Source organism: Laccaria bicolor, genomic scaffold, assembly GCF_000143565.1.
Source record: "Laccaria bicolor S238N-H82 LACBIscaffold_14 genomic scaffold, whole genome shotgun sequence".
NCBI classification, from domain to species: domain Eukaryota; kingdom Fungi; phylum Basidiomycota; class Agaricomycetes; order Agaricales; family Hydnangiaceae; genus Laccaria; species Laccaria bicolor.
In genome coordinates, this window is record NW_001889885.1 from 631,732 (window position 1) to 652,427 (window position 20,696).

General features: G+C 48.5%; 6 protein-coding genes across 6 annotated transcripts; 3 read left to right on the forward strand and 3 right to left on the reverse strand.

Annotated features, from left to right (window-relative positions):
- The first annotated feature begins 591 nt into the window (after positions 1 to 591).
- LACBIDRAFT_294535 (uncharacterized protein) lies at positions 592 to 1,675 on the forward strand. Its single transcript, XM_001881784.1, has 2 exons — positions 592 to 731; positions 798 to 1,675. Exons 1-2 carry the CDS (start codon positions 605 to 607, stop codon positions 1,454 to 1,456), a joined length of 786 nt encoding a protein of 261 aa, XP_001881819.1. The 5' UTR covers positions 592 to 604; the 3' UTR covers positions 1,457 to 1,675.
- Positions 1,676 to 6,532: 4,857 nt separating this feature from the next.
- LACBIDRAFT_327912 (uncharacterized protein) lies at positions 6,533 to 7,521 on the forward strand (the record flags this gene model as incomplete). The annotated part of the gene is made up of 5 exons (XM_001881785.1): positions 6,533 to 6,662; positions 6,761 to 6,822; positions 7,040 to 7,124; positions 7,193 to 7,337; positions 7,470 to 7,521. 5 exons carry the CDS (start codon positions 6,533 to 6,535, stop codon positions 7,519 to 7,521), a joined length of 474 nt encoding a protein of 157 aa, XP_001881820.1.
- A 1,837-nt stretch (positions 7,522 to 9,358) lies between these two features.
- Positions 9,359 to 10,583, forward strand: LACBIDRAFT_327913 (uncharacterized protein; the record flags this gene model as incomplete). Its single annotated transcript, XM_001881786.1, has 3 exons — positions 9,359 to 9,662; positions 9,721 to 9,927; positions 9,988 to 10,583. The coding sequence occupies 3 exons, from the start codon at positions 9,359 to 9,361 to the stop codon at positions 10,581 to 10,583; spliced, it is 1,107 nt and encodes a 368-aa protein (XP_001881821.1).
- A 1,115-nt stretch (positions 10,584 to 11,698) lies between these two features.
- LACBIDRAFT_298603 (APC amino acid transporter) lies at positions 11,699 to 13,222 on the reverse strand (the record flags this gene model as incomplete). Its single annotated transcript, XM_001881913.1, has 10 exons — positions 11,699 to 11,843; positions 11,903 to 11,944; positions 12,072 to 12,185; positions 12,240 to 12,406; positions 12,464 to 12,555; positions 12,611 to 12,659; positions 12,713 to 12,774; positions 12,829 to 12,890; positions 12,950 to 12,963; positions 13,031 to 13,222. The coding sequence occupies 10 exons, from the start codon at positions 13,220 to 13,222 to the stop codon at positions 11,699 to 11,701; spliced, it is 939 nt and encodes a 312-aa protein (XP_001881948.1).
- A 2,465-nt stretch (positions 13,223 to 15,687) lies between these two features.
- LACBIDRAFT_298604 (uncharacterized protein) lies at positions 15,688 to 16,891 on the reverse strand (the record flags this gene model as incomplete). Its single annotated transcript, XM_001881914.1, has 2 exons — positions 15,688 to 16,688; positions 16,741 to 16,891. 2 exons carry the CDS (start codon positions 16,889 to 16,891, stop codon positions 15,688 to 15,690), a joined length of 1,152 nt encoding a protein of 383 aa, XP_001881949.1.
- A 1,968-nt stretch (positions 16,892 to 18,859) lies between these two features.
- On the reverse strand, positions 18,860 to 19,206 carry LACBIDRAFT_298605 (uncharacterized protein; the record flags this gene model as incomplete). Its single annotated transcript, XM_001881915.1, has 2 exons — positions 18,860 to 19,061; positions 19,115 to 19,206. The coding sequence occupies 2 exons, from the start codon at positions 19,204 to 19,206 to the stop codon at positions 18,860 to 18,862; spliced, it is 294 nt and encodes a 97-aa protein (XP_001881950.1).
- Between the last annotated feature and the right edge of the window lie 1,490 nt (positions 19,207 to 20,696).

Genomic DNA, 20,696 nt, shown 5'->3' on the forward strand with positions numbered 1-20,696 from the left:
CCCTGGACCTTCTGCGAACTGAAACGGGGCGTTAGTAATCCATCTTTCGAGCACGAACCAAGCTCCCAGGTTAACGCCCCTTTGCTTGCGGTATGCGAATATGTTTTTAACCCCAGAAGCCACCGCATCTGTTCCACGAGGATGAAGACGCTCGTCGTGGCGATGTAACAGCCCTTTTAGTGCATGCATGTGGTGTTGCTGTCGAGGGGTGTGAGACAGTGGGAATCAGAAGACCAAGAATCACGCAATGTTTGTCAACAGGGGAAAATCCAAACAATTCTAATCTAGCCCTGGACATTGCCGAATGAAAAGGGGGGTGACTTGACTAAAAACGACATGAGATTAAAAATTTCCTTTTACGCTAACCGACTCCCGAGCGAACAGATCAAGATTTTATTATTTTCCCTGACGGGTCGACGGGCCTGCCAATCAATGGCTCCCTGCTTCGTCGTCCCTGCTCTCTCTCACGTCAGGGTAGATTGCGCCACAACCAACATGCGGATTATTGCATTAGGCGACGTTCTCAAAGGGTTTTTGTATATAATCTTGGACTTCTCTGACTTCGCTAGCATCATCAATACCCCCAGCGCCATATTCTTCCGCCATGGCTGACGTTCGATTCCAACTCGCTCATGAGAAACCTCGCTTTTTCAAAAGCAAACCCAACCACAAAGACAAGGGTGCGCCACGGGGCATACTGAAGGCCCCAGGCGAATACGAAGTCGGGCAAGGTATGTGACCTCTCCCTCTGCTTTACACTTTGAAACATATCACTAACGCTTGGTTGCCACTCACAGCTCCTTTGAGCTCTTCGAACCGGCACCACGATAGCCGTCACAGCTCTAGATACCCACCGTCGACAGCCATCCCATCGCCCACGGGCGTCATCCCATATCACAGCCTCCTCACCCCCCACTTCGACTATTCATCATCATCAGACCGCGGGACAGAAGCCGAAATCCGGCTAAACTCTTTCCTCTCCGACCCCAGGTTCACATGGAATATCACCCTTCCATCAACGACTGCGACGTATCCTTCACGGATACCTAATCTCCAACTTCCTGCCACAGAGCCTCCCACACATAAACTCACGCTTCGCTTCTCTCTCCCCCACCCCGACTTCTCAGAAATGAAGCATTCATGGAACTCGCTCACGGTCCGCGCCCGGGATTCCAGGCGTGTCACGATACGTGACATTCTTGATGCGATATACGCGTACTTCCAGACGACGCTCAAGTTTCACGAGTACAACAATCTACCGCTCGATGCTTACCATGATCTCATGGAGTCGTATACGAGAAGACTCGATTGCCAGAAGCACGGATCGTACCTCGGGCACGATCCCAAGAGGGAGGACGCCCTTCTGGGAAACACCTCCTTCCACGGGTTGAAGTTGTCGTCGGTGAAGGATGGTGAAATCAAGTTTTCACTATTACTTGGTCCTTCGATCTACTGAGCGTGCTTTACCCTTACATTTATTCTGGTCTGGACACCATCATTTATTTTTTTCGCATCTCTCTTTAGGTACCTACATGTACGCACTTACGACCGCATTATATCACATAGACTCTCTAGCGGCCTTACGAAACCCCAAGCGGTAGGCTTGGGGTATTACACGACTTTTACGACTTGTAATGTAGCAGTGTAGACAATCAAACTGCTTGAAACGCCCATCGCATTTGACACGTGAATTTGAGGAACCCACACGAGGCTAGAAATTGTATTGTTTCCAGCGCTCTTGTTGTACTTCTCCTCGCGACAAGCTCAAGGCCTGATGTCAGGACTCACGTACGAATTGGATATGGTCCAGACGCTGAAGATAAGGAGATAAAAAAAATCAGGCATGCGGAAAACGACTGGAAACCTCTGGAAGAGGCTACGGCTGTTCTGGTCCTGCGATACTTACGGAAGACAACGAAGGCCGACAAAATGTGGCGTAGGGCAGCCTGCAGGATTAGAAATCTATTCACGCGTTCAGCGCTTTCGATTGGTCAAAGACGGTCGTAGGAAATCGGATAGACACATCATGGAGGAGTTGAGTTTCTGTTTGGCGAATTTACCTCTGAGCCATATTTTCCCGATTCTCCACCTTTTCAGTAAATCCCTCAGCTTGGGGTCAATTGATGTTTCCTCTGCCCATTAAACCGACCTGTGGCTTTTGTTGGGTATCGCTTGCATAATAGTAATCAATCAATGGTTCAAAAGTAAGCCTTTGTCTCTACGCTATGACGTTTCGTGCCAGCAAGTCGTTACAACTTACATCCTTTTTGTCCTAAGTCAGCCAGAAGGTCATAAATAGCAACACGTCGCAAATTGCCGATCTACACGTGACGATCGCAGTTCGATCCGCTTTGCCATGTTTTCTCCCACCATCTACCGTCATCACTCCCACCGCCAGCGCTGGCAAAAAGCCCCCTTTGAACTGACGCTGGCCGCGTTAATTCCACAACGGCCCGGCCCAAACCTGTCGTGCTCTGTGTATGTTGGATTGCCCTTCTCGTTGCTTTCAACCCTGTTCATATCCGGAAGATCTCGGTGCGTCTCGGTGTTGTGCAAGAAGCTTAGGCCCTAGGGAGCGATAAGTAACCATGTGCAACCAGTATACGTTGTCTCGGTCGTCAAAGGGTTACCATCAGTTGATCGGAGGGGACACACCAGGTATACGACTAGATTTTCTTGTTCCGCTTCATTATCTTATCTTTTCCATGTGCTAGACTGGGATATGAAGTCGGAGACATTAATCTCTCCTTAAACGAACAATGCCAATTTCATCCTTCACACCATCTCTGGGAAATGGGAAGTTCAATGCCCATACTTAATGTTTTGCTTCGACAACCGTGAGCGATCTTTTAGATTGACAATGTCTTCACTTTGTATTACCTCCCACTCCCAGTACAAAAGCTCATCAAATGCCGAACTGAACGCGCGTCTCGCCTCGGACCTCGGTTCCGGGTCCTAGCCTATAAGGCGCTAAGGAATTTGTACGTTTAACTACGCAAGACTGCGCACCATGTGTCATTGATAAACCATCCGATAAACGTCAAAAGTTGTTAAGCAATCTTGCTCATATCAACAAACGCGGAACGACCCCATTCCGACTTGATCTCACCCCGGAATAAAACTAGCTATTGCTGATCGTACGTCCCGAGGCCGTCGGGGAAAGCACTTCCGGTGTGTGACTAATGTCAAGCCTAGCGCTCGTTGAACACCTTGTATGGACCTGCTGAACCAGGTCGAAGACCTCGACCTTGTAGGCGAAAGACGGCACGACTAAACGCAGGCGACGCATCTAGAGTCCATTGACCGTGTTCCAGTCTAACAGGCCGTGGATGCCTCGCCCCATCTGTTCCGAACTCTCCAACCGCGGTCTAAAATGTTGAACACCCCGCGAGCCGATGACCTTAATCGTCGAGCCCTGAGAGAGGCCAACTGGAAACTGTATTAAATAGCGATTTCCGAAGGATTTGGCAGATGTGAGACCAGTAGGTGCGACATGTACCTCTCATTACTTATTGTCCTCTACATTTGACGAGAGCGCGCTGTGGCTGAACTTGTATTTTTCTAGGCATGGTGATTCTTCTTTTCACCCCGCTCAAGCCCTTGTTATCACACCACCACAAGCCGTGAACTCTATGACTATCAGTTTGTTCGGAAAGGCGGCAGATCCCTTGAGGTTGACCAGCGACAGGTAGTTCAGTGACTGTATTCTGCCAGGATTTGATCAGTGAGTAACCGCGTCACCTCATGTGCGAAAAGAGAGAGCCAATCGCGTTGACCTTCAAGAAATTGGATAACGTCGGGGAGGTTAGTTACGACATGAGGTACGCAGTACCATCAAAGTTTTTACCCATCAACAACTTATTTCTCGGGGCATAAACATCAACCCCAGTTTCTCCACTATCTCGTCGTCCAATCTTCCACCGAAATAGATCCAATGGTGCTCACCTCCCGTCAATGATAGGCCTAAAAAGTCGACTGATGGAGCTCCGCGTGTTCGATCTACCATCAACGACAATTTGACCTATCACCAACTATAGTTGCATAGTAGAGGTCCAATTGAACGAAGACACCCCGTGCAGAGCTAAGTTTCTCGATCAAGTCTGTCAAACTCTCTCACATGACGGGTTCTCTCAAAAGAGAATTCGAAGGTGACCGGTGACTCGCATTGCTGTTTCTGTCACTCTGGGATGAGGAGCACGGGAGAAACTCATCTGACTCTCGAATACTCGTGATCAGCGTCCGGTGACGATGAGTCTGAGGATAAAATTAGCACAGGGGATGTGGAGAAGCAGACGCTTTAAACCGATGGCAGATGATACATGGGAAATCAGATATGGTGCGCAAAAACCAATAACACCTCGGTTTCCGGCTTATTGTATCCTTATCGCTTTCGAGTGTCTACCGTGGTCTATATTCGGATGATGGCGATGTCAAGCCAAAAACCTCTTTCAATGAAACCTCATCGCAACACATTACGATCACCCTTTTCCCCTAGGGGCCTTTACCGCCATGTCTCTCAAGCTAACACTGGATAAAGCGATCTTTCAAGGTCTGTGTTTTTGGACGGGTGTTAGAAATCAGAGTCGCCGAGAGTCCAATGGGCGATGATCCAGTGTCTTTTCTCAAGGACGATTACCCGTTACTTACGGGGACAAACCGATGGGCCTGGTCGTTTAGAAGCCTTTGAATTTGAACAGAGTAAGGTTGACAGAAAGGGGGTGTGGTAAGGTATTGAGGGAGTAGGTTCAGCGGCTCAGTCGCGGTTTCAGTTACCGGATGACCCTGTGGAAGCATACTTTCATGGCGTTATTTTATGGACACACGGAGTCAAGAATAGCATAATTTCTACACCTGTAGGTAATTTCTGCCCCTTTTAGATTCCGTGAGGTAACAATCGTTTTGCGTACCTCTTGACCAAGAGGATGGGAGTCCCTTTATTCATGCCGTCACTACCATTCTTGAGTGATTGTTGTCGGTTCAACTAGTGGCAGGGATTGGATAGGCATGGGAAGCCTGGCTGTCGTTGTGGGAAGTAAATACTGCCTGATCGGGAACCAACCACTAACTTCTTCACAATGTTGACGAAGGGACTAGAGTTATAGATCGATAAGGGTACAAGCGCTCAGGAGGGGGTACATCTAATCTTGCGGGGTCCAGCCTTCCCTAGAGACACACGCAGCACACTTCCAAGAAACCGACTCCTCTTCTCCTTGCAATTGGTAAGGATGGATGTAATAAACCCGGCTGCATCGATGGGTACCATCCTAGACAGGTTTCGCTAATCCAGCAGATCAGTCGCATCAGTGGGTAGAGAATACTACAGCTGACTCGTTACAGAGCCTGATAATCCGATCATTTTTCCGTCCTGTTGAGACACTAGCGATATTTAAGATAATAGTGCCCAGTTGAGGGAGATGACTTCGTATGACCTCATCTTTTTGGATCGTCAGAAATTCAGCTCCAACTAGAGAACTTTTTTAAAGGAAGTGTACCATGAGGCCAGGTTAAACCGTCAAGTTGATATCTGGAACTAAAATTGATGAGGGGGACATAGAAATGTTGATGTTGATTATTGTGAAACTGGCATGTTACCACGAAACTGGCATGTTACCACGATAGGCTTGTAGCTGAGCCACGCGCCAACCAACCCAACGCCAGACGTTCAACCTAAGAAGATAATGGGTACGGTATATAGCTCCACACTTCCAAGAGAGAAAAAAAAAAGGGGGGGGGGACTTTAAAGTTAAACACCGTGCAGTTGTTGATTGTTTGACAAAGAGTGGATACATATGCTGCCTTTCAAAAAGAAACGACGTGGTCCAAGTTGCGGGACGAACTACTACTATCCAGTGGGATAATGTCTTCAATGTTGGAGCGAAAGATGCCGCGCCTGTGCAGAAAAGAAACGTTGAAGCCGTGAAGAGAGATGCAGGAGGACGCAAATGTATCAATTGAATTTGTCATGGCGAGTCCCTCTTTGAAGCTCTTACATCGTACCCGGCTGCATTGGTATTTTTCGGTGACTTGTAAGACGCAGGCCAAGCCAAACCACAATTATGTCAGCACTAGTGGGAGTTGGTCGTTATACGGACAGGGAAGGAGGGAAGCTTTGTACTGACGTGCTACAGCACGTCTGAGTGCGGACACGGGGATGAGCCCTGTGCGCCAAGGGGTCCGTATGTAATCGGATCACGAAAATCGACTTGCCGACAAGTTGTTTCGCTGTAGCACCAACACCAAACAGCGGCCAAACGCCGAATCGACGATTGGATGATGGATTCGCCCATTATATCACTCCTCCAGCCACAATCACACAGAGACGGAGCCATCCTCTTTGAAAAGTGCACACACATGCACTTTAAAATACCTCGTGGATCAGGAGCCACCACACCAAATGCCACAGCCCGCACCTCACAAGATGAGCCGCCCAACAGCTATTTAACATCATTAACACTGATGCGTCACGCAATATTCAGTCTTAGTCTCCCTCGTACGCTAAAAATGAAAGCGCGAAAGTTTCCTCCACTAACGAATGAATCTGTACCTCTCACTACGACTCTTCAACCGCGTGGGATACCGAGCTCAGTCCAAGCTAGTTTCACAACAGTGCCGTAACTACTCCCAATGGAATGCACCTGCAAAATTGTCGAAAGAAAACCAGGGTTTGTGCCTTGAATGGTAGTTGACCTTTTTACAGCTTCGCAACACCTTGGCGATAGATGAGCGTTAAACAGCTTCTAGTCTCTAGCAGTATATATAGAGTGGCCTTGGTCTGTCGAAACCTCCGCCCTCGCGGCGATCTACACCCTTCCGTCAGCTTTGGTAAGTCCTTACTGAACATCTTGACCGAGATGTACTAATATATACCAGGAAATTTTATCAGCGCTACGACGACCTAAAAAGACCAAAAAGATTCCCTTGATAACATATGGAGTCGTCCATTAGAGATCGTGCGTGGGTTATGGTGTGTAACAACTGTCGCCCTGTTAACGCCAGGAACTCTCCAGACCCCAGAAATGCTTTGAACACAATTTGCCAGCACCTATTCACTGGATATCTCCCACAGTATGCTCTCACAGTTTCTGGCACGAGACACCAGCCTATCTGGACATGTGCTGCATCGCGTACGTCTTTTCCCAAGCGACATTCGTCTATTCATAATGTCGCTTTAATTTTTTTTGTATGCATAAAGTCGATGGTCAGATGATTGGTTTGGGAGAAGGTCGGAGTAAAAGGGTTGCGCAAGACGAAGCAGCCCGTCAGGCAATAATCAATCTCCAAACGCAGTTCCCGTATGAGATCTATGGGATTCAGGCCCATCATAGTCCACGAGCTAGGTGAGGTATTATAAGGGCTTGCCCGGCTTCGCCTCGACTTGGCCTCGACTACAATTTCTTTCATGATACAGTCAAGATACTAGTACAAGATTAATAGATTCTAATTCTAATTGGAGTTCTATTACATGTCAGAAAATCCATTTTCCAACAATTCTCCAAGAACCTCGAACAAAACTCAACCTGATCTATCGAGGCCGTCACACGTGATTTAATACAAGTTTTGTACACGTCGCGTTCATCGCGTGAAGCTATTTATACTAACTCCAAGGCCTTTGTGAATACAGTTCTTGGTTAGTTGAAATATTTGCGTAGAACCAATTTATTTGCTAGTGTACTACCAGCAATGCATGAATACCACATAGGCTACATGAGAAGAGGTTGGCGGGGCGGAGGCTGGGAAACCCCTAAGAATATTCTTTTCGCAAAGTCAGTAGCGATGGTTTTGTTTATGGATATAGAAGCATCGACTCTGAAGCGAAGACAAAGCGAGGAGAACGGCGGAGGGAAGGAAGCGTGTGGGCTTTGGGCGAGAGGGTAATGATGCGAGGAGAAGAGGAGTGAAGTTCCTCAAGCGGGAAGACGTACAAGGTCGAGTGACCTGCAGTTACTCGGGCCACTCGGGAATGCGAGACATCGACGCTCCGCTGTGCAGCGGAATTAGCCGACGTACACGAGGATCTATCAGCAACACCAAATAGAGGGCCACGTGCCACCTCAAACACTGAGCGGCACGTGGCGCTCGTGATTTTTTACGTTCGAGACAACTTGCGCTCAGCCCAAGCTCAGCCACTCACCGCTGAGCGCTGAGCTGGCACTCGCAACATGGATTTTACACTAGAGTATCTGAACCGCGCGAGTTTTATTCTCCCTCTCCCATCTTCTTTGAAAGATTTCACATCCAATGGTTCTTGCAACGCAGATCGATCACGAGGTATGAATTCTTTGCATCAACTTTGCATGACTTCTATAACTTAGTATAAGATCAAGAAATCTGATCATGCCTCTATTATCAGTCCTGCAGCGATTGTTGTGACAGGTTTCTGATACGTATTTGACTTGCTGAATCATAAGTTCTGATCGCATAATAGTGCATTAAACCCTGCTTCATGAGTCACGGCTGAAACGAACGCGGAAGGTTCCACCAAGCCTCGAAGAGGTTGACTCAGAGGCTCCCATTTTTCTAGGTCTCCCAAACAATAATTCGTACGTCAAATGTCTTCAGCCCTCCTTGACATGTCAAGACCGACACATAGATCAGCAGCTACTTGAGCACGAGGGGGACAGTCTATTTCTGTTTAAATCGGGCCGCTGACTTCATTTTCCTCCTCGGCAAGGCCATTTTTGTTACGATCGGTTATTTTCCGGCTATCTAGATGTCAATTGGTTCCTGGCGAACGTAAGTATCCACGACCTGCGACAACTGAAGGGATTCTGAAGAAATTATTGTTGTTTAATTGAACGTTCGCGTCACCCTCATATGGGAAGCATGTCTGGCGTTCGGTAGCACCGCCAGTCTGCAGGCGGGCATGATAATGCGAAGGCCCCCAAGCTTCTTTTTTAGTTGAAACCTTGTCGTTCTTGTTTTGGGATTTGCACCATCTGACTGATTTTGTTTGCATCCTCACTCGCTCCTTCGACGATAAACTCGTCAGTAGGAGCATCTTCGTCTTGAATGTGGGCCTGTGAACGTCGGCCAGGCCTAAAAGTCGGGTAGTTCGTCCCTGCCATTCCCTGCAGGGTACCATAACCGACGTTTATTTTCCCTGCCTGATCATTGAGTTGATCACAGGCCGCAACCTCGAAGAGAGGCGGTTCCTTTCCTAACTAAGTCCCCTTCTATACATCAGCGACGATCACTATGTCCGCCTCGCCTTGATGTAGACTTACGAGGGTGCATATTGTATCCGTTTAATAAAAAAAACGCCGTTCAAGTCCGTCAACCGGGTTCTCCAGCGCGGCAAGTCTCTTATAACCCTGCAAGGAAATTGAACCAGTGTCCTTTCTTTCCTAGCCTCCCCCCAATGCCGTCGTGCATTCAGACATTCTTTGGGACTCGGACATCCACTATGACATCCACCCAACCGTCGAGACAACGTCCACGCAGAGAAAAATGTGCCAGCGACTCCGAGAGCACTCATCTACGTGGCTCCCAAGATTTTCCCACCAATAAAAGAGGCGCATCAAGCATCCAAATCTACGCGCCTCGCAACCCCAAGAGCGCGCGCCACAGCCATGTATATTCTCTCACTACACCCGCACCACGAAAACAATGTCCGAAGGCTTCCGACACCGCCCTGAAGAAAATTCACAAAATTGCGCAGCTCTGTACGCCTTATAGCATTTGATTATTCCATTTTATCTGATCTTTCTTGGACGTTTTTAGCGTCCTCTGAAGACTCTGATGCATTTTACTCCTCTCCCCCGTCCGTCGATAAAAAGTATCAGTCACTTAGCGTGTCTCCACCGAAATACGCCCCGCTTCCAGGTGCACCTCGGGCATCCAGCTCGGTTACTGGTGGGGATAGTTCCGAGAAGCAATCGTGCCTCAAGCCGGCGGGTAAGAGCTCATCAACAGACGGCCGATTTCACCGTGAGTACCAATCGTAATTCGTGTTATTTCCGAACGCACCTAACTACCACATTCATATAGAAAGCCATGTTTCTTTCACCCATCCTAACAGATCAATCATCGTTCAGATGCATCCCCTCCTCGCTTGTTCGCGAGCATCACGCTCACCTATCTCCTATGATATTGCCTGCTCCCCTTCGTCAAAAACAATCATTGACCGAATAACGCACTCTCCCATTCCGGCGTATCTGCTGCTTCAACCGGCTACGGAGCCTCCGACAACAGGAAAGCTGGAATTGAAGATTGAAGGGGTTCCTTGGGACGTTGTGGTCGCTCCCGCATCGGGACGGGGACCTGTCACCCCAGCCGTGGCAGGCCATCGACGCCGAATAGCACAACCGCCCGAGCCCGCCATCACTAACCTCGACCTGCTATTCGCGATTCACCAAACGATGTACACGCGCGTGACTAGAGAGGAATGGGAAGCGTTGGGAAACGGGAGTTCATCACAACGAAAAGTTGCAAGGGCGTATGAGAAACGGTGTCTCGCCGATGGTACGGGATGGGAGGAAGGGGTGCGGAGGATCGATTACTTGAAGGGGAGGACGAAGGTGGCCGGAATTGAGGTTTTGTCGGGGATAGGCGGTGGGACGAAAAGAATTCTTTTCAAGGCATAGACATGCTTTTCTCCCCCCATTTGATACGTTGTCATCTTGAAGACTGACCCGTTCTTGACATTGTGAGGTTGACCCCGACGCTCTTTCAATATGTACCTGTACTTTAAGTGTATTATCATGCATTTCAACACGTTTTGTATTTGTCAAAATGTCTGGAGCAGCGGCGAGTAACTTGGTCTCATCTTCATTGACTCTTGTCGGATAAATCCCAGTAAAAATGTTACGAGATCTGCAACAGACGAGGGTATTGACCCAACGCCATCGTAACACAGAGCAGGGACGGGACACTCCTTACGAGTCCGGCAACTGACAGAAATACATTCAGATTTGTCTTTCCTTACTGATCCAATTTCTCAGAAAGTCCTGCCCCCCAAGATTGACACCCCGGCAATGGAACGCCTAGCTCTACTCCATTTTCTTTCTCGTGAACTAGTGGATCAGAATTAGCGAGTTACACACCCCCCTGATCCAAGGAAGACTGACCACGGTCACAACAGTCCCATCACTAAGCGTATCTTTTCCTGGGACCAATGTGTAGCCAAATATGTAGGGCAGCATAATACGCCACACAGCCCAGTACACAACACCAAGGAACATAACCCCGATTCCGACGAGGCAGTATCTGGGGTGCGCCACTTTGAGGTCTCACAATAATTTTTAAGTTAAATGGGCTCACAAGTAGTATGGCAGTGGGGGCGTGTCTTCCACGCGATTTGCAGGCCGAAGGAAAGGTGCGACGATTACTAATATATCATTAGTAAAAAACGAATTTAAAATACCATCAGGCGGCTTACGAAAGACGGCTGCAACTAGAAAGAATAGTGCGAATGGTGTCCAGACTGGGAACCACGATAAGCGACAGTCGGTTAAAGGCTATGCATGACTCTCACCCTTGAATGGACGGACTGCGTTCGGCTTCTTACATCTCAGCCAGAAAAGACCCTATTGATTCCAATTAGCTAACACAACTTTGATGCGTAATGAAAGATAACGACTTACACCGACGATGAAGAGGTTGATAATCTGCTGCGGATATCCTTCTACGTCCAGTATAAAAGGGTAGATAATCACGGGAGGGGGTGCAATGATGACAATTATCTGGCGCAGTATTTCTTTCAGGGGCGCAGGAAACACATGCGGGGGACCGAACGGAAGGTATCAAATGAATAATGAGTCCGGGCAGCGGGGATTTCCCCGTTGGCCAATTCGACGCCTAAAATTTGTTTCCGAATGGAAGTGGGATGCCTTCTTTCGCTAGTTCTATCAATTGATTCAGTAAGAGATAGTTCGTGAAGGATAGAATAGCTCTCCAATTGTACCTTGGTTTACACGACAGGAAGCGAATGTCTTGAAAACGAGTCCTACGTTAGCGAAGTAAACATCTATTATGCTTTAGAGCACGCACAACTGTGATTACATTGCCTAAAGCGCTTTTTGTAGAGCTTGGTTAAGAACGCGACTAATAGTGTCAAACACAGAAAACATTACCGCAGCGCAACGATGACAGATAGAGCCTTCTCTGCCCTGGTACCGAAAACGTTTTTGAAAAATAGAACTGCAACGGTGACGCCGGACTCGCGTATCTGATCCTTTGTCGCACCTCTGTGTTACGAAATAAATTTGGCTATGTAAAACAGATGGCAGGGAAAAACGCACGCGAAGTAAGCTATGTTAGCCAACATGTATAATACGGCGCAGATTCCTAGTCCAAGTGGACCAGCTATTTTCAGCGTTTGAACGGGATTCCTGACGTTATTCATAACGTAATTTATACCTTCCCACCCAGCGTATGCGTCGAGGACTTTGAAAGTGGCTGTTGGGTACTAGTCGTGATGCATTCTAAGTATTTCAAGTTTATCAAAGGAGGAGTTGAGACGAACATCGTTACTGCTATGTGAGCTTCCAGAAAAAATGTTACGGAAATTTGCAAGTGGATCTTTGATGTGCATTTTTCCAGATAGCACCACGCAACCTTTAGAAGAATGAGCATCCATTGATTCGACCAACATAATCATAATCATGCATACCAGTGATAACGACGAAGAGGAGTATGGCGATTTTAGAGACACTGAGCACCTGAGATCGTCCATAGGTTCAGGGAATTTGTGGAAACAAAAGCCAGCACAGACATTCATCAGATATACCCCAACCTTGGGTGTCACCCCATGAAGGATGGTGACGAAACAGATAGCTTGTGGTGTGAGATATAATCAAGACTGTCACAAAAGAAAGAAAGAAACTCTACCACCAAGTGAAATTCCGCGCACAACCCATCTATCTGGGGCGTGGCCCGCTGCAATTAGGATGCTGAAGGGCAATCACCATGAACCTTAGATCGGAAAGAACTATGATTGAGAATAACTTACTTATTCGCGAAGATCTGTAACATGAGTGGATGAACAGGAATAAGAGATATCGAACCAAGATGAGGGAGTGGGCACGCGTACAATGCAGTTGGCAGAAGTAAACCCCAATAAAATCGCGTTCGTTGCAAAGATAAAGGTCGCCAGGTACTTTGGTTTCTTATACACTGCTTCCAAGTAGACCTTCTCGCCTCCAGAGCGAAGGAACATGGTTCCATACTCCAACCATACGAATAAGCCACAAAAGGAGAGCAAAAATCCGAGGGCCCAGAGCATCAAGGATGCACCTACAGAGCCAACGGAGGAGATGATCGAGGAAGGGGTTGAAAATATTCCAGTTCCTATGATACGGCCAACACACGTGGATCAGGGAAAAGATAAGAGCCGACATAATCATGGTACAGCTGAAGACACCCAAGTGTCGGCCCATCCCCCCAGCGATATCTAAAGGTCTTCAATCAAACATGAACGAGGAATCAGGGGCAGTGGCGTGCCTTCTTCGAACTTTAAAGTCCCTGGGTTGAGTGACGGGTCCTTTGTGGTCGCTATTTCCTTCGAGAACACGCTCGGTTGCGTATCTTCCCCTGAGAGGTTTGTTGCCGCGGCGAGACCTAACTGAGTTTTCGCGGTTTGAGCAGCATCGACCTTTGCAACATTGATAGTCATAGACACTTGACTCGGCTTTCTGTCCAGTATGCGAAGTAGGGACATGAAATTGAGAGAGGGGTGTGCACTGAGGATGCAGAAGTGCCACGTCTCTTCTTCGGCCTGGACTATCAACGTCCCTCACGACAAGGATACTTTGATATTAATGCCACAAAGGCTATCAAAGAATCGGATACGCCATTGTCGTGCACCCAATTGCAAGGTTCCTTTCCGAACCATGCGTGATCAGCTATGCAGCGTACTAATGGAAATTCATTGTTACTTCAGGCGTCCGGAGCCAAGCGAGAGCATTCAGGAATCATCTCGAACGTGTCACGTCCGATAACGCACAGGGGGAAGAAGTCGGCTGCTCCGTCGACAGTGGATCATGCAAGATGAAGGCAAAAAAATGGAATATTGAAATTCCCAGGCATACTTAGTGTCACACTCAGTAAAAACGAAAGTCAAGTCAAGTCATGGACCTCTCGCAAGAAGGTCATGTGAAGTCATGTTAGGTCATGTTGGTAAATTCAAAGTCATGTGGCGCTCGGGGATTGCTCAGGGATGTATTTGCTACAGGTTCACGGCCTGACTGAAGTCAAGGAATAGTCAATTACATGCCGTGTTGTAGTCTAGTCGTTGTCAACCGAATCACTATCATCTTGCCTTCGTCTTCTTACAGCAACAGGACAATTTGTCTAAGTCCGTTGAAACTCCGACATCAGCTGATCACGTTGAATTTTGACAGCGCGAGAATCCTGTTCTTCCCAAGTTCTTCCTTCCCCCCATATCGACGTCGAGAGGTCCAATTCACAAGTCGACGGATGGCCTCCTAGCCTCCTCCCTTCTTCGACGGGTGGCCGCCTCTCCTAACGGACGGTCTCCTCCCATGTATTACCAAAGGCCTCCTTCCTCGATGCATGGCCTCCTCTCTCGACGACGAACGGTCTCCGAACGGTTTCCTCCATCAACGAACTGATTTCTCCCTCGATGAATGGTATCCGCTCGATCTACTGTGTTCCCTCGCTGTCCTCAACGAACTGTCTTCTGTCGTTGAATGGTATCCCCTCGACGAACTGTCTTCTTCCTTGATGAACTGCCCCCCTCCCTTGATGAATGGGCTCTCGGCCCCCCCCTGCCTTGATGAATGGTCTCCTCGGCCTCCCCCGACTTCACGGTCTCCTCCCTCCTTCGACAAATGGCCTCCTCTCGACGCTCGAGGTTTATGATTAGGAGATGAGAATTTGGACTTCGAGTGGTTGATTCCAGCTAGAAGGGCCTATATATAGCATAGTCAGGACTCAGTAGGCTTGGAGAATTAATGATTTTACATTGACATGACTCCGATGTGGTGCTGAGAATACTGTTACCTGAGGTTGAAGAGAAATACATGACTAACATACATCAATCAAATGACCTGAGCATGACGGAATGAGACTATTATATGACTGTTTTCTGACTTTTATTTGACTATGGAAGGACTCTCAAAAGACAACTACATGACTACCAAATGACTGTAACCTGCAGATGGTGGGCATTAACAGACGAGACCACACGACTTAACACGACTTGGCGAAGTCAACTTGAAGTCAAAATTTTGTAAAAAAGACTGCTTTTAGTCATGTCGTGCATTTTCGTGTAGTAGCGTGACTACCATATGACCGAGACATGACGAATCGTTTTTACTGAGTGTCACACGTGATGAGCGCCACTGATCGAGGGAGAGTCAAGGCGCTGACAGAGCGCCAGTAGCTTTTGTACTACCCGAATACAAAAGGATGTTCTACCTATGAGGACTAAATATCAAACGATACACAACTAGGGCTACAACGAAAAGCTGGTGACCTGCTTACAAAAGGTACAGGAGTGCATATATCTACAAATGGCGTCGTAACATGTCGTGTACGTCGTGAGGGTCGTCGTCAGGAATCATGAGCCAGATCGCGGAAAAGGACACTTGATACGATAGTTCCTAGCACTCGGCGGAGAGATCCAGTTCTTGATGGTCATGAAAGGTCGTGAAGGAAAGAGCAGCAAAACAAAGGGCCGGTCCCAGAATCCAGAGGGTCGTCATGAGTGTGAAGAGCGACGCTTCTTCAGTAACTCGAGTCATAGCCGAGCGAGAGGAAGAACTTGACTCGGCCATCCCTCACAGACGCCAGCTTCAGCCCCATAAAATGCGTAGCTCCCAGAAGAACGTCGACCCTCCTCAGATCTTCATGAGGTAGCCCCAGGCCTTGATACCGCAGCGAAGTCACCCTTCTCGCATACGAATTCATAAGAAGCCGATAGTCCTCTATGTTTCGATAGTTGTACTCGTGATATCTCAGCGGGGTCTGAAAATACGCGTATATCCCCTCGATGACGTCGCGGATTGTGACACCTTGGGAGCCAGTACCGCGAACCACAAGGGGATCCCATTGTTTCAAATTCCAGTCCGACAGGTGGGCGAGGGAGAACTTGATTGTGAGTTTGGGAATGGGTGGATCGGTGGCATGCATACTGATGTCGGGTGGCACACCGCCTGCGGAGAAGTAGGCAGCGAAGGAAGGGGAATGAATGATGTTCCAGCTGAAGTTTCTGTCATGGAGATACGGGCCAAGATGGATGGTGGATGCTGTTAGCGATGGTTCTGGGGGAGGCTGGCTGGGAACGCTCGTCCAATGCATAGGCGAACTTGGCAGCAAGTAAGGCGCGTGCTGAACTGCCGGGACACGATTTTCCCATTCGCGATTCGTATATTGCGAGGGAGGCGCGTATGGCGTAAAGCGAGATGGTGTCGAGGGACGGTAGATCGAGAAATTCGTGGTGACCGGAGGCTGAGGTTGATTCCAAGGGGTAGGAGTCAGTGGCATCAGAGCTTGACGCGTTGGTTGAGGACAATGAACGGTGGAAGATGTATGTTGCGCACTCCTGACATCGTTCGACACGTTTGTAAAAGGTTGGGATCGACCGAAATCCACAGCCGCCTGGCGTTTATGAGACAAGGCCGGCTGAGTGTTCACGCAAACGAGGGTCGTGGAAGACGACGTAGAGAGCGAAGCCGACCTGTTACGTCCAGAACGGCCTTGGTGAACTACCGTTTGATGCTGTGAAACTGCCACAGAGAATCAGAGATGGCCAAAGAAACCGCGTCAAAGTGTGCATACCATTTGAACTTGACCGGTTCTGTGTCCGCAGTGTTCGTGGTATCCTAAGGATACCCCGTGGTACGATGCGAGGGTCTGAATGGCGTGGTTTGGTCCTAAGCGTTGGAGGTTGCTCTGTGAGCTGAAAGCGAACGGCGCGGGCGCGGGGCATATTGATGATGTCGGACCGGAGTTGATCGAAATGTTAACGGAATGCCCATTCTAGAAAGGCGATTCACTTTATAGGTCAACGCACGTGCTTCGAACGGATCGGAGGCCACCTATTGTTCGATGAAATGGGAGATGGCAAAGCTTGCCTCGAGGCTGCGCTTTGTGGCCTTGAGTATGCTGTGTGGCCTGGGGACATGACTCGATGAGCCACCGAATTTCGTACCCGTATACGAGAATCATGGAAGAGTCTGCATGCTGAACAACGAAAACAGGGGGATGGTGAAGGGCATACGTAACCAGACTAGAAGCGGAGAAAACGGTTTGCAAACGGTAAGCTTTGGGGAAGCCCCGAAGAATAATGAGGACAAACAGCTCTGATCACGATGTGGATGATGGGGTCAAAACCTTGTCAGAACCAAACAACGACGTCCGTTGCGCGCGTCCAATCCAAGACCTTACACCTTGAAAAGCCTTCACTACCATGCAGGCCCTCGACCTCCAAGGACATAAGTATACCTAGTCCGTAGCAGAGACCCCGTTTACAAACAGAATCAAATGCCCGGAATCCCCAGATTTTTGACTTGAATGCCCCATCTCTATACCCTAATCACCTGCCGGATTTGTTCTTTGGCCCCCGCTGACGGTTGCGATGCCCCAAACAAGAAGGTGCCCAGGGTTTACTTGGCGTCTTCCGAAGCACATGGTGAGATGACGATTGTAGAGGCTTGTCCAAAGAACTCCAAACAACAACTTTTAAGCTACATTCGGAAGATCCACGTGTGTGTGTGGGGGGGGGGGGGGGGGGTTGTAGGCTCATTCATAGAGGAAAAGGCGATACGAGTCAAAGCGTGCCTCGAAAGACCGCGGCGATCTCGGGCTAAGTAGCCGTGAAGGAGAGATAGAGAGAAGCAAAGCCAAGAATTAAAGGCAGTGGGGGAGCAAAGCCACCGCGGACGAGACGGAGTCGCGCGAGTAGAAAGATCACGTTGGAGATGATGATAAACCGCAAGATCATGGAGTTAGTTACGGTGTTGGTCGAGAAGGTGATCAACAATGCGAGAGGGAAAAAGCCGAGGGAGAGAAGGAAGAGATATAATATGCCTCGACTCCGTCTCAGCCTCAGATCAGGTAGATGCTGGCCATTTGCCAGAGAGGGGTGCAAAATACGGAGAGGTGGTTGGTTGAAGACGTGTTGAAAGTGGCCACAAGAGAAGAGAGAGACGCAATGAGAAAGCTTTATTATGGTGAGGGCGCCCAATCGCTGGTAATGACAGAACGTTCTTTCAACGAGCATACAATGACAACAATGTGGAGAGATGAGACGAAGGCCTGTTATCAACACCGAAAAGAATTTCAACAGTGTGAGGCACAAGTTGGTCGTCGTTCAACATCAAATCCAGAGCATTATCTAAAGCGGTGATGAGCGGGAGAATATGTAACAGCTCGAAGGGGTAGCCAGGCGATGGAGTCTTGGCTTACAATTGTCGTTGGAAAAGCTGTTGCACAGCATCCGCATCAACAGGGATGACCGTAAGGCGGAATTCCCCTCCCCCTAAGAAGAGGTGAGCGACCATGGTGGGACGTGTTGTGTGAATGTTAATGTAACTCTATGCGTTTATGAAGCTCATATGAATGTGAGAGATTCGTGAAGACGGGAAGGGCCATGAAGGACGCTGAAGAAGGGGATCAGGAAAGGAAAGATCAAGACCATCTCTCCGAGAAGCTGGCTGGCTGAGACTGGAGAAGTTTGAGTCTGGCAAGGAAGAGGAATTGAGTGTGTGGAATGGAAGGGCGGATCGGTAGGGCGGAGAAGAGGGGTATGGATTGGATGGTGAGGAGGGACGGTGAGTATGCCATCTTTCCACGAAGAAAAAGTGGAGCCATTTGGTATTGTCTCATCTGAACGTGGTTTGTCAGAATGTCGTCGGTCGCCCGTGTTGAACTGGACTCACCAACCCGTGGTATATTTTCAGGTGCAGAAGCTCCGACCTTTCTGATGGTAAATCAAATGGTGAGGAACCCGCATCCGTAGTGGGCCGCGGTTGAGCGCGAAATCCGAGAAAAATGGTACGTTAGGAAGTACCTTGATGATGCGATAACACGAGACATTCGATAACACAGGTTTTCGCTTGAACGTATAGCGAGAAGCGTATCCAAAAAAGCGTTGAGTGCTAAGGACAAAGTCAGCTTCGCATATAGCAACCGATATGAGAGCCCAACTCACCCAGCTGAATCGTAGAACGGATTGCGCACCATACCCCTGATCCCAACTAGAAGAACGAAGGTCATTCGAATTTGAACTGGTGTGCCGACCATATAAGCATCCCGACTCGTCCTATCCCACTAGAAACCGAATCAACTGTGCATATAGAAAGTCAAAGGACCCAAACTGACCTAGATAATGCTCCACGCACAAATAGGTCCCGTCCCGTCACTGAGCTATTGTCGTCGCCGAAAGGAGAGTGGACTCAAGGAAACATCAAGGGAGATCGGTAGGGTGTTCATAGGCAAAATGTATGTCAGCTGTAAGTCGCACTCGACGTCAACTCGACGTTGTTGATGGCGATGTTGTGAAGAAGGGTCGGAGTGGCTGTGCTTTTTTTCTTCCGTCCCCGTTACCTCAGTGCTTGCAGTGTTTGCTCAGTGCTATCCTTGCTACTCTCCAATTTACGAGACACCTCATTCCAGGTCATTCCCCCTTCTCAACGACGGACCATATTGCTGGCTGTTCGGAGAAAGTTGAGATTTTCTGTCGTGTTCAAATCACATGTCTGGTGAGTTTTGTTTGATTCTATTCAACGTCTACTTATCGATGTAAAAATAGCATGACTTCTTGCCTTGGCCATGGTTTTGCAGCCGTCTCTCTCGGTAATGAAAGATCCCTCACTGCGTAGATTGATCACGAGTATGCTTCAACAGATAAATTTGGGACGCAAGGACCCACCCACGACAGGTGCCCTTACATGATCGCTTTTTCCCTGTGCCAATCTTCATCTCCATGTACTTGACCCTCATGAGAAAAGGCTCTTGCATTAACAAGCGACTTGAATCTCCCGACTTCTAAACCATGCATCCCCAGCGCCTTCCTCCTCGGGTCCCTTCTCCAATTCTCAACCCAGACATCCCAGTCGTGGATGGGTGGGTTCGGACGAGGGTGTTCAAGGTTCTTGATCATTTGGTGGTTGCCTTCAACACAACCTAAAGCTAACACCACTGAGGAAAATATATGTTGCCTAGTGCTCGTCTTGCAGGGGAACACCAAAGTTTGAGGACTCGGGCGAAGACGACTGATACGCATGCGTCAATGCCGATGCGGTCGACGATTGATTGGATACTTCCTGTGGACTCGGAGAAGGTCTGCTCGATGTTGATGGTGTTGATTCAATTGTGTGCTGATCGATCGTCCTTGTTTACTCAAGCCAATCCGCCGACTCTCGGTTCGTGAGCGTCTACAACCGACGGTTGACGTAGCCAAAGCCAAAAAAGCCAAATTTAAGAATAAGGCGAGAATGACGGGGTATACACTCAACACTGCTATCGGCCTGCAAGTCTTACTTGGCTCCTTGACGACTGGGTTGTCCGCTGTTGCGGGGTCTTCAGGAAAGCAGGGGAGTAGTTCAGCCAATGCTAATTTTCGACGACTTATCCTGATAACTTTTTCAGACTGCGGTTTCCACGACTATTCTTGGTACGCCGGACTGCCACCAATGACATTTTGCAAAGGCGCACTGGCGACTCTGGTGGTTTCCTACCTCGCTCGTGGTTCGAACGAACCTGATCTATCAATAACTCGAACGAAAGATTTA

Excerpts from the sequence above, each read along its gene's own strand:
- LACBIDRAFT_294535 (XM_001881784.1), top strand. The coding sequence starts at position 605 with ATGGCTGACGTTCGATTCCAACTCGCTCATGAGAAACCTCGCTTTTTC. Across the intron at positions 732-797 it reads CGAATACGAAGTCGGGCAAG|CTCCTTTGAGCTCTTCGAAC; the intron begins GTATGTGACCTC and ends TGCCACTCACAG.